At 50.3% G+C, this 16582-nt stretch overlaps 1 protein-coding gene across 1 annotated transcript in view; it reads left to right on the plus strand.

Moving 5' to 3' along the window:
- Positions 1-16582, plus strand: part of stx17 (syntaxin 17) — a 28588-nt gene that overhangs the window by 2589 nt on the left and 9417 nt on the right. The window contains exons 3-6 of the mRNA XM_064339747.1: positions 659-724; positions 14660-14878; positions 14969-15079; positions 15645-15695. Of these exons, the coding sequence (XP_064195817.1) occupies positions 659-724; positions 14660-14878; positions 14969-15079; positions 15645-15695 (447 nt within the window). The remainder of the gene's footprint in view (positions 1-658; positions 725-14659; positions 14879-14968; positions 15080-15644; positions 15696-16582) is intronic.

Consider the following 16582-nt stretch of genomic DNA (forward strand, 5'->3'; position numbering starts at 1 on the left):
ATGTGCATTCAGATACAGAAATGAAATTATTTACCACAAATCAGAAAGACTATATGTGGACTCCCGCTGAACTTTTTTGTGACGAGAAGTCAGGTGAAAATCTGGCTGTTTGGTTTAACTGTGAAAGCTTTCAGGCCGACTAGGACGTAGCCAGGCTATATTGGGGTGAAACCTGAGCTATGTTGGGGTCTACCTAGTCTGCTGTATAGCATACAGTATGCAGTACAGTTATCAGGTGGCTTGTCGCAATCAGTTGATGTGTCTCCAACGGCCCACTGATTTTTACCTATTGTAGTGTTTTACCACAGATGGAAAAAACCTTCTGATTGGTCTATGAGAGTCAGTGACTGACAGCACATGGTAACTCCACTAAGTTGCCACGTAGTCGTTGGGTGCAGGGTGGAGGAGGGCAATGAAAGGGCTGAGGTGTAGCTACTGTAGAGTGGAGAATGTACGGCCCTCTGGAGCAGGGTAGGCTTGTCATATCAGGAAGGTCACCTTTGAGAGCTTGTGACTGTCACACACCTCTGGGTACTGTGGACTCACGGTACCACCCACGGCAAACTTTGCTATCACCTGCAGTGAGGATGTAGATCAGGATGCAGGCCCACTATAACAGGCGTGTGTGTGTGTGTGTGTGTGTGTGTGCCTGTTGCAGTACCAGCGCTGCCGACAGTGGGACCGGCTTCACCAGGAGCACATCAACGCCAGCCGCACTGTACAGGTAAGTCACGCCTCTCTGTTCTTCCATAAAGAGAAACACTCCTCTGGATCCCTCCCTCCAAATGATCTGCACTGGGCTAGCCGGATTCCTGGGTGTCCAGTATTCATAATGCGTTCTTATTGGATAGCGTGGACATAGGAGTGGTTTCGTGCTGCCTTTCCTGGAGTTCTTTTCACTGGCTTTAGCTGTTTATTGGAAATGGCTTGAACCAGGGGTGCATAACTCTGGTCCTGGAGGGCGGGGCTGCGTGCTGGTTTTTGTTCCAACCAATTACCTTAGTTTTACTTTTCGGGCAGCTCTATAAACTATGCTGGTTCACACCTGTACTTGCATTTATAGTCTGTGGCTGGTGCTTTTACAAAAGTCAGATCAAGATATGATTGAGCTAATTAAATAAGAGCAGAAGCCTGCACAAAATCCTGAAATGGATTGGCCCTTGTTGTGCACTCCTGGCTTAAACTGTGCAGCTGATTTACTGTTGAGTCGGACAATTAGGTGGTTGTACTGGGAATTCAGCCAGGACACTGTGCCTAGCACGCCTTGTCTTTTCCGCAAGGGCTGTGGGATGTTTAACGACCACACTGAAGTAGGATCCCGGTTTACGCACCTCCCAGAGCACGGTGTTCCCATCGCCACACTGAGTTACTGGTTTTCACGTGATGGAAGAGGAACAGTGCTTTCTACTGCTGCAGTTCCGCTGCTTCCTGCTGCTGCCTGGGTTTTCCATGAGTACCAACCAAGCCAAGTTCTGCACAGCCTCAGCCATAAGAAGGCCCACTGTGGCATGATGATCCGAGCACTCTGAACACACAGAGCATTCCATACTCCAAAGGTGGCGACAAACAAAAACAGTTGCAAAAGCTGGCATTTTAATGTGGTTATTGTTTGGCTTTGTCACCACTTTTATTGGGAATTTATGTAATCTGAGGGTTATATTGTTGTTGGTCCAAGCTTTGTACTGTGTGGATTGTACTCTCCTTCATTATGAATAACAAGTCAGTTAATATTTCTGCTTCTCTTTTGTGAAATTATTGTCTACAAGATTTCTGATTGTTGGCACTGTCTGTCATTGTGCATGCCACTCAGCTGAGTGTAAATTTCATCTTCATACTGCAGATTGTCCTCACGAATGGATGAATTTGACTTTGTCCACTGCTAAGCCAAATTACAAATGTCAAATTCTGTCCAGTAAAGCTAACACTGGACTTGGCAGGCACCTTTGGCCAACGTCCTTACACCTTATTCGCATTTTTGGGAAAAGGCTTTGGCTTGGCATTGCCCGTCACTTCGATTACCGATTTTTGACATTTTTTACCGGGCGTCTGACGAAGATTCGCCTCGCGTGGCCTCGCGGGCGTGCTGGGGAAGCGCCACGGGACGCGCTGGTTTGTAGGGTTCTTCATTTCGCCTGAAGGGCCCAAGGCTAACGGCCGCTCATGAGGGGACGGGGAGATGAGGGACGAACAACAGAGCTGCACGCCGGCGGGACAGCGGAGCGCCGCACCGGGGTCATCTCCGAGCGATCGATGGAGGGCTTCTCCTCGGAGACGCGGCAGTTCAGTCCAGCGCGCGCCCCGTTCGGCGAGCCGCTTCTTTTAATCAGCCGCCGCGCAATTACCCGCCGCCGAGCGAACGGGCGAAACCGCGATTTGCATAACGTAATTAATTTGGGACGCGTGACCCGGCTGTCGGCGAGGGGGAGGCGAATGGCGGAAAATGACTGCTCTCTTCCTGTCTGTGATGGCTGCTCTGCGGTGTGCTTCAGTTAAAGCTCACGCTCCAGTTTTGTGGGTATTTAAAAAAATTTTTTTACATTTTTTTAAACCCCAACTGTTCAGAGCACCCGGACAGATGGAGCGACCGACGCCACATTGCCTACAGCGGTGCTTCTCAAGCTCGGTCCTGCGGCCCTCCAGTGTGTGGTGGTTTCCCTTCCAACTGCAATTGCAATACCCAAATTTTAACAAGCTGTTAATTTTTCTTAATGACTCTTTTCATGTTTAGAGGGATTATTTGCCCTCTTAAGCCACATTGTGTTAGAAATAGCTATGCATGCTAAGAAGAATACAAGTCCAGTATTCACACAGTGCTGTATTGCAAGCAGTTTGAAAAAGAGAGGTAAAAATGTTTTAACTGATCTAATGAAAGACTGGGATGAATCAGTAGGCTCCTAATTGGTGAAAGTGTGGACGCATCGCCGCTAAAACTAACCACCTGGTAGATAACGAAGAATTAAAAGACAAAGCAAATGACGATGATCCAAGCCTGCTTTGTGTTAATAAAGTTTAAGGAAAGCATTATGAAAGAACAGCACCTTTCGAAACCCGACGTGTTTCAGATAACTGACTCGGCGCTAGCACAGGAAGCCTGCACACGCTCACGCGTTCACATGAGTGAAACATTTAAATAACGCACTCCTCCACTGGCCACCGCAAGACTGAGCCAGGTGACACGGGTGTCGGTGTCGCAATGTGTCATCGCACCACACCCTAACACACGGTTAACGCCATTGGCCTTTGCCTCCGTGAATGGAAGGGGGTCAATGGAAGGCCGCCCTCAGCTTTTGTGAATTCATTTTAAGCGAGTTTACCGTGCTTGCATGTCTTTTCTTGGCGATGCTGATTAGTAGAGTACTCCAGGTAAACTAAACCCAGGGATTGGGGTGAAATGAAGCCCCACTGTAGCCCACCAGGCACAGGGCGGGGCACCCTTGTCTGAAATGCCCTAAACTCCTGACCTTTTAGAAACAAGTTTTTCTCTGTGGTGAATTTCGGATGGCTGAAAATGACACGGGCGCACTAAATGCATCAGGTGGTAATCCAGCTCCGAGGAAGTGCAGGCATTTGCTGCCTCTTCCTCCCTTAGACCAGTTTGTGAGTCATGAGCTCCAGCTCACAGTAGAAGGACAATTTTACTGAGTCCCCCCCCCCCCACACTCACACACACACACACACACACACACCCACACTCCCCCTGCCTCCGGCCCCCAACCCTCCCCCTGCTCACCCACCCACACCCCACCACCCCACACCCAGTCTCCCCCCCCCGTGCATTGAAATCAGCAGCCCTGAGGCTATGCCGATGCTTCGGTCGATCTGACAAACACAAGACATCCATATTAGCAGGCCTAGCATCGATTAACAGCGCCTCTGCCGAACTCGCCCCTTTATTAATTTAGCTCCCGAGTCGTTGGTGTCATGTGCGCTTTCCCAGCAGCCCCTTCTCTCCTCACCCCACCCTAATCGGGCAGCACGGCCCTGTGCCTACCTGCATGGGAATGGTGACAGGTGGCGAGCGGGGGCTACCATGGCTGTCGTGTGCTAAGTGCCTGCCAAACATTTACCGCTGTAGATTGTATCAGCGGATGATTGCCCCCACCCTCTCCCCCGGCTGGTTACAGACGGGCTGTGATGTCACAACTTCTCGGATACCAGGAAAGTTGCATCCAGGAACAGAAGGGAGCGTGCGACAATGATGAAAGCTCACTCCCACTTTGTCTGAAAGCCCTCCCCAGTCCTCTCTCATAACTACATCATCTGCCTCTAAGCTTGCGTCTGCTGGAAAACTGTGTGCTGTTATGACACGCATTCACACAGAGGGAAGCTGTGTGTGTCACAGTGTGACTGCAACTCTGGGGACCATTCAGTGGTGCACATTGTCTCTATTTACTTTTACGGCATAATGCACCATGAGGAGCAATTTTAAGCAGTAATGACGCACAGAAAGGATAATTATGCACATTTACATAAAGTACTACTTTAAATATTTGCACGCAAATAAAGTAGTAGTACACATTGATGAAATATATGGAAATAAACTAGTAAATAAAGTACTACATTTGGTGTATTTAAAAAAAAATGTACGAAATGGTAGGGTTGCATACAGTTATGAGTACCTCTTGATTTGTGTGATAGTCTTTCAGTAATGTTGATAAATTGTCATGAAATTGTTGTTAAGAAGCAAAACAAAGGGGGTTTTATATGACATAAGCCCTGTGGTTCATTTCTATATACAGTTAAATGTAAATGTACTGGGACAGTTACACAATTTTTGTTGTTTTGTTTTTGTGCTCCAGCACATTGGATCTGAAATAAAAACATGAATAAGAGGTTGAAGTGCTGAAGACCGTCAGCTTTAATTTTGAGGGTATTTACATTCATATCGGATGATCAGTTCAGGAATTACAGCCAGTTTTATACACAGTCCCCCCATTTTATGGGAGCAAAAGTATTTGGACAAATTAACATAATCTGAATAAATTCATCATATTACTTGTCGTACTTGTTGAAAATGCTTTGCATTCGATGACTGCCTGAAGTCTGCGACCCATAGACATCACCAGACGCTGGGTTTCTTCCCTGGTGATGCTCTGCCAGGCCTGTACTGCAGCCATCTTCGGCTCCTGTTTGTTTCTGGGGCGTTTTGCCTTCAGTCTTGTCTTCAGCAAGTGAAGCGCATGTTCAGTTGGGTTCAGGACGGGTGATTGACTTGGTCAAAAGCATTCCAGATTTTGGCCCTGAAAAACTCCTTGGTTGCTTTTCCCGTATGTTTGGGGTCGTTGTCCTGCTGCAGGGTGAAAGGCTGTCCAATGAGGTTTGAGGCATTTGGTTGGATCTGAGCAGCGGTCACGTACGCCATCAGTGGAGGTAATGGAGAAAGTTCCAGTCCAAGCCATTATTACACTACCTCAGACACGTTTCACAAATGAAAGGGGGGTGGGTGCTTTGAATCATGAGCAGTTCCTTTCTTTCTCCTCACTTTCCTTTTTCCATCTCTTTGCTGCAGGTTAATACTCATCTGTCCAGATGACTTTGTTCCTGGACTCTACAGTTTTTGAATGTACTTTTTTAGCAAAGTCTGACCTGCCTGTTCTGTTCTTGAGGCTTGCCAGTGGTTTGCAGCTTGCAGCGAACCCTCTGAGGGTATGCTGGTGTTGTCTTCTCTTTACGGTAGTCTTTGACACATCTATGCCTACATCCTGGAGAGTGTTCTTGATCAGTTCGGCAGCTGAAAATGGGGGTTTTTCTTCACAATTGAGAGTGTTCTTCAGTCATTCACTATAGTGGTCTTCCGTGGTCTACCACATTTTTTGCTTTTGCTAAACTCACCAGTGCATCCTTGCTTTCAAACAATGTATTAAACAGTTGATTTTGATGTTTCTGATTGATTTATTCTGATTTTGCGGACTCGCTGGCATTGACTCTCATGTCGAGAGACAACAGCAATAGATCCTAAATGCAAACTCCGCAACTAGAATCAACTCCAGACCTTTGATTAGCTTTATTGTGCATGAACTAATGATGCATAGACACACAGCTGGCCAAGAAACAGCTGAGAAGATAACTGTCCAATTACTTTTTCTCCCTTAAAATGGAGGGACTATGTATAAAAAGGGCTGTAATTCCTACACTGATCACCTGATATGAATGTAAACACCCTCAAATTAAAACCGACAGTCTGCACTGTAACCTCATATTCATTTAATTTCAAATCCAATGTTCTGGAGTACAGAGCCAAAACAACAATTGCATCACTGTCCAATTAGGTAGACGTGTAACATGTACGTATAATACATAGTACGTATAAATAATTTTCTAATTACTCTTTCCTTCCTTTTTATTGCCACATATCATAAATGTGCAAACTAAAATTACGTAGGCATAAAATGACTCGGGACAACCTACAGACAAGCCTGCTTTTATTCTGTCGTACTAAAGCGAACACTGTATCTCTGCGCCTGTTACAGATTCAAACTTTTCATCCCCCGTCTTTAGATTACGTTACAGTAGCCTGTAGCCCGTGTGTACGCGGCGGGAGTGTGTGTGCTCCAGCCATGGCTACAGAACAGCCTTTTACCGCCGCGGAGTAGCGTTGTGACGGGTTCAGCGGGACCCTTCTCCAAACGCCGGGGGGCGGGGAAGCGCGGCGGCTCCTCCACTCCCGCGTCCCGCGTCCCGCCGACCCCCGCGGGAGGGGCCAGAGTGCTTTCTCGTGTTTGGGACGCCGAGCGTGCGCTTGCCTCCGGCAGCGAGCGAGGAGCGGAGGACGAATGGCTGTACAGCGGGGCGCGGCACGCATTGTCTGAGCTGAAGTGTCACTCTGGAGACCCGAGAGAGCGAGAGAGAAAGTGAATATTAGCCAGAGAAAGAAGTGTGGAGACTGACTGTTACAGAGAGAAAGTGAATGTTGGAGAGAGTGAAAGTGAATCTTAGAGGGAGAGAAAGTGAATGCTATGAGAGAGAGAGAGTGAAAGTAAATGTCAGAGAGGAGAAAGTGAATCTTAAAATATTCCTTTCATGTTTTTGTTGTGCGTCTTACAAAAAAGGAACGGATGTGCTTTTTATTTATTTTACTTTATTTTGCCTTTTGTTCAGTGTGTATTCCATTTTAATTGTGAAGGGTCTGCATTCAGTTGAATGAACTGTGCTTCATAAATAAAGTTTTATTGGTCGAATGAAGGCGATGAGGACAGTGAAGAAGAGGAATGATGGGTGGCGGTGTCTTTAGCAGGCGGCTGGATGTGAATTTTACAGGCGTTGCTTCACAGGATGTGGGCCCCTCTGCCTCCCTCTTGTCAGTCAGTTCTGGCCTGCTTTTCTCAGCCAAGTTCTTCTGTTGTGTACAGACACACTGGTCTGGTCTCCCCCTGCCCGTGGCCTGTAGTCTTTTTTTATCTGGCTCTCTTTCTGCACGTTCTAAAAAAGGACATTGACCTTGCTATATCACATCCTCATCCAACCCATTTTGTGTTCGTTAAATTAATGACTTCAGATTATTTGTTACTTTTATTTGGGTGTACTTCTTATGTGTGTACAGTTCTTTTTGGTTCTATAGTCAGTGTATTAGCAGTAGCTTTGACTAAAGGTTGTTGTCCTGTTATCATCCAGTTGTCATTTGTTGGAGTTCATTTTGAAATAAATACAAAGGGAGAGCCTCCGTGTGTGTAAGCGTGATGTCACTGTGCAGCCATCATGCACGTATCAAGGCGTCTGTATTTTGGTCGCAAATTCGATTTGACGAAGGCTGCAGCCAAGGCATTTCATTTTTTACTTGAATCAAATTCTATTTTGTTTTTTATTGCATTGTCTTTCATTTCAGATTTGTTTGAGCCACTACTTCTGCTTTACATTGTTAGTCCACACATTCTGCTGGATACTCAGTGTAAACAAGTACAAGTCAAATCGTAAGTTTTTTAATTCTGTCAAATGTTTTTTCTGAAACAGTGTGCGTAGGGACTTTCCTCACTGCCATCATACTGAGATATGATATGTTCACATTTAGATGCCAATCAGGCACAGAATAGGTTTTTCCTGCTGGTCATTGACCACTGAAGGCGGCATCGATGTCTGGCGGGGTTTGGAGCTGAGGCGATGAATCTGATAAAAACGACGAGAGATCAATCGGCGGACGGGGGCGACGTTCGCGAGCGGCGCGTTCCACGCGGCCGCTTGTCTGCTCGACGTCGTCCCGCGAGCTCGTCTGCGGACTCTTTGAATGACGGCGTCCGAATTTCACTGTCTGTCAAATTCCAGCTCTGAATCAGCCCTCCCACCTCTCTCTCTCTCTTTTTATTTTTACACGAGGCGTGATTTCCTTTTCTGGTCGCTGAGAGGAAAATAAAAAGCAGACAGAAGGGAAAGAATGACGTTCGAGAACTGCACGCCGCGCGCGGGTCAGCCGGTTCAAGCGCCGGTCGCCACGGTGAACTTTATTTCGATTTAGTTCTGCCGTTGGAATCGGCAGTCTCAAGTTTGCGTGCGACCGCTATGGCACTGGCACCCTTGAGCTGCCAGCCACTGAGGCTGTGAGCCTCTGACTGCGCTGTGCCTCCCAGTCCTTCCTGTGCATCCTGTTTGCAGCCTCATAGCTGAAGCCCAGCGGCTTTCTAAGGCTTCTGCAACAGTGAACGTCTGCCACTCCCGATTCTCTCCAATGGTGACTGAAGTTCTGACAAGATGCTTCACCGGAAGGACAGCGTGAAGGCGCTGCGAACCTCCAGGATCAGAGCTGAGCAGCGCGTGAATCGTACGCGGCGCGAGTGCGATGACAACGCAGCCTTTGACCCGACGATTGCTTCCTGTGCGACGGCGAGATGCGTACCCACTTCCTCAATTCAAGGCTGCTCCGTGGCCGTGGGCAGGGTCGCGTTTGTGTGCGTTTTTTTGGGGGGGTGGGAGAGGGTTGGTGGGGTGGGATCAATAGGACCAAACGGGGAACGGGATCAGAGTCAGGTAATTACAGCGCAGAGGAGATTAAAGCGGGCGAGGGCTTTGTGATCCTGGGCGGGCTCTTGATGTGTCCGGGCAGAGCTGGGAGTTAATTACACAGACGCTATCTCTCCACTTTTTAATCACCCACGCTCCAGAAACCTGCCGTCTGTGGGCACGCCCTGCCTCTGATGTCCCCCCCGCTCGCTCTCGGGACGGGTGAAAGTGTCGCGGGGTTGTTTTTCGACCTTTCGACCCTGCGCCTAGCAGATCGCTCAGGTTGGCCTCGTAAAGGCATGCGCTGAACAGGCCACATCCCGCTGTGTCTGCAGCTAGCACGTGCTTTATTTCAGGTTTTTAGTCGTTCTTATCACTGATTTGAAGTAGTCAATCGTATTTTGAGGCCTGCTCCAGTGCAGCAAAGCCCTTGATGAACTTCCCCTCTGAAACTTGTGCCGATTGACTGTAGGCACTCGATGTTCCAGAGGAGAATTACCGACAGACTGTAGGCACTTGATGGACCAGAGGAGAATTACAGACAGACTGTAGGCACTCGATGGACCAGAGGAGAATTACCGACAGACTGTAGGCACTCGATGGACCAGAGGAGAATTACAGACAGACTGTAGGCACTCGATGTTCCAGAGGAGAATTACAGACAGACTGTAGGCACTCGATGGACCAGAGGAGAATTACAGACAGACTGTAGGCACTCGATGGACCAGAGGAGAATTACAGACAGACTGTAGGCACTCGATGGACCAGAGGAGAATTACAGACAGACTGTAGGCACTCGATGGACCAGAGGAGAATTACAGACAGACTGTAGGCACTCGATGGACCAGAGGAGAATTACAGACAGACTGTAGGCACTCGATGGACCAGAGGAGAATTACAGACAGACTGTAGGCACTCGATGGACCAGAGGAGAATTACAGACAGACTGTAGGCACTCGATGTTCCAGAGGAGAATTACAGACAGACTGTAGGCACTCGATGGACCAGAGGAAAATTACAGACAGACTGTAGGCACTCGATGGACCAGAGGAGAATTACAGACAGACTGTAGGCACTCGATGGACCAGAGGAGAATTACAGACAGACTGTAGGCACTCGATGTTCCAGAGGAGAATTACAGACAGACTGTAGGCACTCGATGGACCAGAGGAGAATTACAGACAGACTGTAGGCACTCGATGTTCCTGAGGAGAATTACAGACAGACTGTAGGCACTCGATGGACCAGAGGAGAATTACAGACAGACTGCAGGCACTCGATGTTCCTGAGGAGAATTACAGACAGACTGTAGGCATTCGATGTTCCTGAGGAGAATTACAGACAGACTGTAGGCACTCGATGGACCAGAGGAGAATTACAGACAGACTGTAGGCACTCGATGTTCCAGAGGAGAATTACAGACAGACTGTAGGTACTCGATGGACCAGAGGAGAATTACAGACAGACTGTAGGCACCCGATGTTCCTGAGGAGAATTACAGACAGACTGTAGGTACTCGATGGCCCAGAGGAGAATTACAGACAGACTGTAGGCACCCGATGTTCCTGAGGAGAATTACAGACAGACTGTAGGCATTCGATGTTCCTGAGGAGAATTACAGACAGACTGTAGGCATTCGATGTTCCTGAGGAGAATTACAGACAGACTGTAGGCATTTGATGTTCCTGAGGAGAATTACAGACAGACTGTAGGCACTCGATGGACCAGAGGAGAATTACAGACAGACTGTAGGCACTCGATGGACCAGAGGAGAATTACAGACAGACTGTAGGCACTCGATGGACCAGAGGAGAATTACAGACAGACTGCAGGCACCCGATGTTCCTGAGGAGAATTACAGACAGACTGCAGGCACTCCAGGGACCAGAGGACCTGTTATTAGGTGACTCTCATAACCAGATAAGCGAGCGTCAGACTAGACTGGAGACTCCCGGCCGCAGTGAGCAACGGCACAGTCAGCGTTTGATTCCGGCGGTTTAACGTGAGGCAGGTGAGCACACCGCAGACCTGAGAGAATCTGTGCTTCGGCTGGGCTCCCCCCCCCCCCCCCTCGCGTACGCAGCTCTTATAAATCTCCTCAATAGCCGCAGTCTCAAGGCCGGACGCAGGGGCTAAGTGCGCATCCAATGAAACGCAAGTCCTTCAGTCGGGCCGTTACGGTCCTAAGTGGGCCGAGATGCGTTCGACTGTCCGCGGCCACGCCCTGCGCCACGGGGGGGGCGGTTACAACGTGCGGGGTCCCCCGCCGGTTCTCCAGACGCTCCGCCGGGGCGCGGAGTCCGGCGCGCGTCGCCGGCGCGGCGCTTCGTTTCCGCGGCGACGGTTGGCGCTCGGCGCTAGCGTGTCTGCTGAGCTATTTCTGGGCCCCGGCCTCCCGCCCACCTCTCTCGGGGAGACGATGAATAACGCCCGCAGCCAGACGTCCCCTCTCCGGTTCAGCGTCCCTGGTGCTTCAAAAGCACCCCCCCCCCCCGGGGTGATGTGTCTGTCTCCCACTGATTGACGTGAGCTGCGAACGCACAGTTTGCTGTGAGCCATCGCTTCCTCAGCCCCTGCCAAACCACCTGCCCCCGACTTCAAACAGCAGTCTGAAAACGCAAAAACAACTCCCCCGCCCACCTTCTCTCAACGGCTCCAGAGTAAGGCACGGCTTGCTTTTTTTTTTTTTAGTCTTCGTGTTTACATTTTCTGGGGCTTTTTTTTTCTTAGTCGCTGTGGTTTTGAATGTCCTACACCATCGGGCCCCCGCAAAGGTCATATTTGCAACATTATAGTCGCGGATGAAGGACTGAGGGTGCTTCACTTATCTTAAATCTTTTTTTTTGTCGAGGCCTGCCGTTGTTAAAGCTTAGATTTTCTCCAGCTCGCCCTCGCTGGCTGCTCACTGTGTTGTTCGTTACAGCGAATGTGGCGTTTGTGGGGCCAGTGACCTCGAGTTGCCACCGAAACAAAGAGCTTTCACATGCAGTTATGGTATTGTATCTTCAAAGCCTCTCATTAGGGGATCCCCTGAATCTCAGTCTGTCTGCACTGTAGACTGTGTAGGACAGAATGTTCACCTGCCATCCACGCACCACAGCCATGCTTGCAATTATCATAAAACCAGTTAGGGCACGGGTTTGTCCTTTTCTCTAGTAAGTCACTTGGTGCAATTGTTCTCAAACTGGGTCTGCTGTTTGTTTTAGAGTTAAGGATAGGGTTATTCTTAGAGAAGTGGAAAAACATTTCCCCCTTTTGTAATATTTCCATATGTCATAAAGTACATATTAGACTATGCTAGAATGTACCATCTGGATTGTGAATGTTCCGCCTGGTGTACACATCCTTGGTAATATTGTATCATGTTTAAACGTGTATATTGGATGTGTGTGTGTGTGTGTGTGTGTGTGTGTGTGTGTGTGTGTGTGTGTGTGTGATTGTGTGTGATTGTGTTTTGTGTGTTGTCTGTGTGATTGTGTGTGTGTGTCTGTGATGTGTGTGTGTGTGTGTGTGTGTGTGTGTGTGTGTGTGTGTGTGTGTGTGTGATTGTGTGTGACTCTGTGTGTGTCTGTGAATCTGTGTGTGTGTGTGTGTGATTGTGTGTGTGTGTGTGTGTGTGTGCATGGGTGTGTGTGAGAGATTGTGAGCGATTGTGTGTGTGTGTGACAGAACCGGACATTAGTGTGCCGATGGGCTTGTGTCTGCCCCATTACAGCACTGGCTCAGCTGTAATCCAGTCTTTACCAGTTTAATTGCGTTGCTCCACATGTTTATTCAGCGCCTGTAATTAGGATGTGGCCGTGGGACCCTTTTATTGGCAGCCTCTTGACCTCTGACCCCCCCATGCCTCCTCCCCACACGTGCAGCTTCAGGCCGAGGTGGTGATTTTTAATCCCCCCTGTCGCCCCGAAGGGGAACAGCGCTGCAGACTGTGCGTTAACCAGGGGAGGGGCCCGGAGGGGGGGTCCCAGAGGGGAGGGCCCGGAGGCAAGGGCTTGGAGGGGGGAGGGCCTGGAGGGACTGCCCTCGGGAGCGCTGCCTCCCTTCTGCACCACACCAGCAGTCACACATACGCTCTCGGCCACGGGGGTCTCCAGTTAGGGAACGCTGTGTTCCGCCTCGCGCCCCTGCCCTCCCGGGTCAGCGCTGAGCGTGCGCGTTCGCTCATCTCCGATCTTTCAGAGCGGGCCGTTCGGCTCTCCCAGCATGCCGTGCGCTCCGAGCCCGCATGACGTGGTGACTGTGCGAGCGGCAAAGAACTGAGACTCAGAATCACAGCAGTGATGCTGCGCATCCGGGAGCTGTAGTGTAGCGTAGTGTAGCGGCTAAGATTCGCAAGGTGACAGGTTCAAATCCCAGGGGTTATGACCTTTGCTATTTTGCTACAGTATTTAGAAAATAAGGTGTGGAGCAAAGTTCTTAACTATGGTTTTAGGCCCGGAACTGGGACTTCCCAAAAACGTTTTCCAAAAAATATTTGTATTTCATAACAAATCTTAGCACAAACGGTGCACTCGCTGGTGTTCTCTACATTCAACTACATTCAACTTTTAAAAATAGCACTTCAGTTTTCCTATGCATTTCATCGTTTCAACTCCTTTATAAATACTACTTTTAAATTTTTTGGGAAAAACAGGATTTCCCAAGAATGTTTCTAGTTCCCAGTATTTTAAATAGTAAGTTTTCAAGAAAATATGAACTCCTGCACTTAAACTTACAAGTCGCTTAACCATGAGTAACATGTCCAGCTGTATAAATGGGCAGTGCACACGGAATATGAGCTGTGCTGGTTGCTCTGGACAAGGCCGTGAGCTTAACACATAGTAACGTAATATCCTACCTCAGCGTATTGCTGCTCGTCAGGGCGAAGGGATTGCCTGTGCACTTGAGATTTGGGCCAGCGATCCGCCAGCCAATCCTTACCAAAGCTGTGAGTATCATTTTGCTCCTAAGACCCGCACATTCATGTTTGTCCCCTGTAGGGGACATGAGTCGCTGGCCTTAATCTCAGGAACTCAGGAATTATATTCTCCTGAATAAATGAAGAAACTTGCACTGCAATGCACGTTCAATAAATATAAAATAAATAGATCAGTATTTTAGAAAATATTTTCAGTGCAACATGCATCCAGGGTGTTATATCAAAAAATAAAAAACTTCTTTTTCTTTTTTTTGCTGGGTCTGAGGAGGATGTTTAATATGCAGGCTTAGGACATAGGAATGGCCAATGCACCTGTAATATATGGAATAAAATGTTTTGAATATATGTCAAAAACCACTGCATGTCCAGTGCACATAACTGGTGGTGTTTGACTGGTGGGAATATCACTGAAGAGTATTGTACAAATCGTAGTTATTTCTAAATGTATTTCCAAATATTTACATATTCAGGGTGGCAGTGTAGTGTAATGGGTAAGGAACCATGTAGGACACTGCCGTTGTACCCTTGAGCATGGTGCTTAGCCTGCATTGCTTCAGTTTATATCCAGCTGTGTAACTGCTGTGTGAAAAACTTGTGTGAGTCACTCAGGATAAGAGCGTCTGCTAAATGCCTGCAATGCAATATTTATATCACAACACACCTGGTCCCATCTCTCAGCCCACCCTCGGGGTGCGTCCCGCAGTTTGGGGGGTTCTGCTGTTCTGTGCTGCTGCTGCGCTCCAGCACGGCGCTCACGGTGTGTAAGTGCCTGTGCTGAGGGCCGTGTGCGCCCCCTGTGGTCCCCTGCAGCAGCTGCGGGCGAACGTGCGGGAGATGGAGAAGCTGTGCGGGCGCGTGCGGAGCGAGGACGCCCGGGCCCTGGAGCGGCTGGTGCGGCCGGTCAAGGAGCGGGCCGCCGCCGCCGCCCGCGACTTCCTCAGCCTGCACGCCGAGGCCCCCCGGCCCCCCCGGCCCCCGAGGGCCCCGCCAGGGACCCCGCGGAGCCCCGGCGCTCTCCTGCCGCACCAGGTACGCGCCACGCCGCACCCCGAGGGCAGGGCCGGGAGGTACAGGCTAACGGCTAACCGCGGCGGGGGTTTCTCTCCTCCCTCAGACGAGCTCTCCGGCGCAGGGGAGGGAGAGGAGCAGCTCCTCGCTCAGGCCCACATCCCCCTGCCCGAGATCCCCCAGGACCAGAGCGCCGCAGAGTCCTGGGGCTCCCTGGAGGAGGTAAACTGCCCCCCGCGGGGCTTGACCTGAGTGTGTGAGTGTGTGTGTGAGTACTGAGTGAGTGAGTGAGTGAGTGAGTGAGTGAGTGAGTGAGTGAGTGAGTGAGTGAGTGAGTGAGTGAGTGAGTGAGAGTGTGTGTGAGAGTGAGTGAGTGAGTGAGTGAGTGAGTGAGTGAGTGTGAGTGAGTGTGAGTGAGTGTGAGTGAGTGAGTGAGTGAGTGAGTGAGTGAGTGAGTGAGTGAGTGAGTGAGTGAGTCAGTGTATGAGTGAGTGATCGAGAGTTTATGAGAGAGGGAGTTTGAGTGAGTGTGTGTGTGTGCAGGTGAAAGAGTGTGTGTTTGTCCGTGTGTATATTTTTTGGGTGGGCCAGTGAGTTTTGTCAGAGGTGAAAAGTGCAATTGTCTGACAGCTCATGCTAGATGGCGAACATCAGGGTTCTTTATTCATTATATTTTGGGGTTGTGTGTTTGTTCTTGCTCTTTGTTCTGTTTTGGGGTTTGGTTTTTGCTGTGAGTGCAGAGGGACGGTTTCTGATTGTCCTCCTTTGTCTCTGGTGACACGCCCAGGACCTGCTGGATCTGGACGGCCTGGTAAACGAGTTCTCGCAGCTGGTCCATGTGAGTATCGATCACCATTAACTCCGGGTAATGGCCCCACGCGCTCGGGCCTGGAGCCCGCTCCACAGTGGGGGGGTGGGGTTGTGGGGTGGGCACGGTGCCGGTTGGCGGGGTACGGAGTCGGGGGGGGGAAGCGCCAATCACGCCCCGGTGACAGGAGCGCTAAGGGCTTGGGAAAGGCAGGGGGCGGAGGGGAGGGGTCCCGGCCCGGGCCGGCCCGGCCCCCGGTGCCTGGTATCGATCGGGGAATCTCATCAAGGCCTGTCTGCCCGGGCGCGGGCTGATTGAGGAGGGACCCTGGCGGACATGACAGGCCGTCCGGCCCCGCGGCCGCTAACAAGCCGCGATTAATGGGGACGCCAGGGTAATGACACTCGTGATAATGGCGATTATAGCGGCCCCGTGGTAAAGCATTGCTTTTAATAAACCTTCCCGCCCCCCGCCCCCTTCCCCCCCCTGCGTGCTCGGGCTGGGGGGAGCAGCGAACGCAGCGGCTGGCTCCCTCCCGCCACCCGCTCGGCCGCCATCACGGAAGGACAGAAGGACGGACGGACGGTCCGTGTGCAGCCGGCCTGGGTGTGGCGCTCGGGGTTTGCGGCCTATCAGAACGCAGGCTGGCCCGCTGGCAGGGCCCGGCTGGAAATTGGCAGCGGTTCACGCTGCCTCCTGAGGAACTCCTGAGTGTTGTCAGTCTGCCCCCGATGGCGTTACTGACGGATGTATACAGTTGTATCCAGGCCTGCTCTTTGTCTGTAATTGGAAGCTCGTGTACTCCCACCCCCCACTGCTGCCCCCCTTTCCTCTCCCCCCCTTTCCTCTTCCCTCCCCCCGGTCCCCCCGGCCCTCTTTTAGGGGCAGGCTGGTTGCCGGGCTCTGGCCCCTGGAGA

Source organism: Anguilla rostrata, chromosome 1 (assembly GCF_018555375.3).
Source record: "Anguilla rostrata isolate EN2019 chromosome 1, ASM1855537v3, whole genome shotgun sequence".
NCBI classification, from domain to species: domain Eukaryota; kingdom Metazoa; phylum Chordata; class Actinopteri; order Anguilliformes; family Anguillidae; genus Anguilla; species Anguilla rostrata.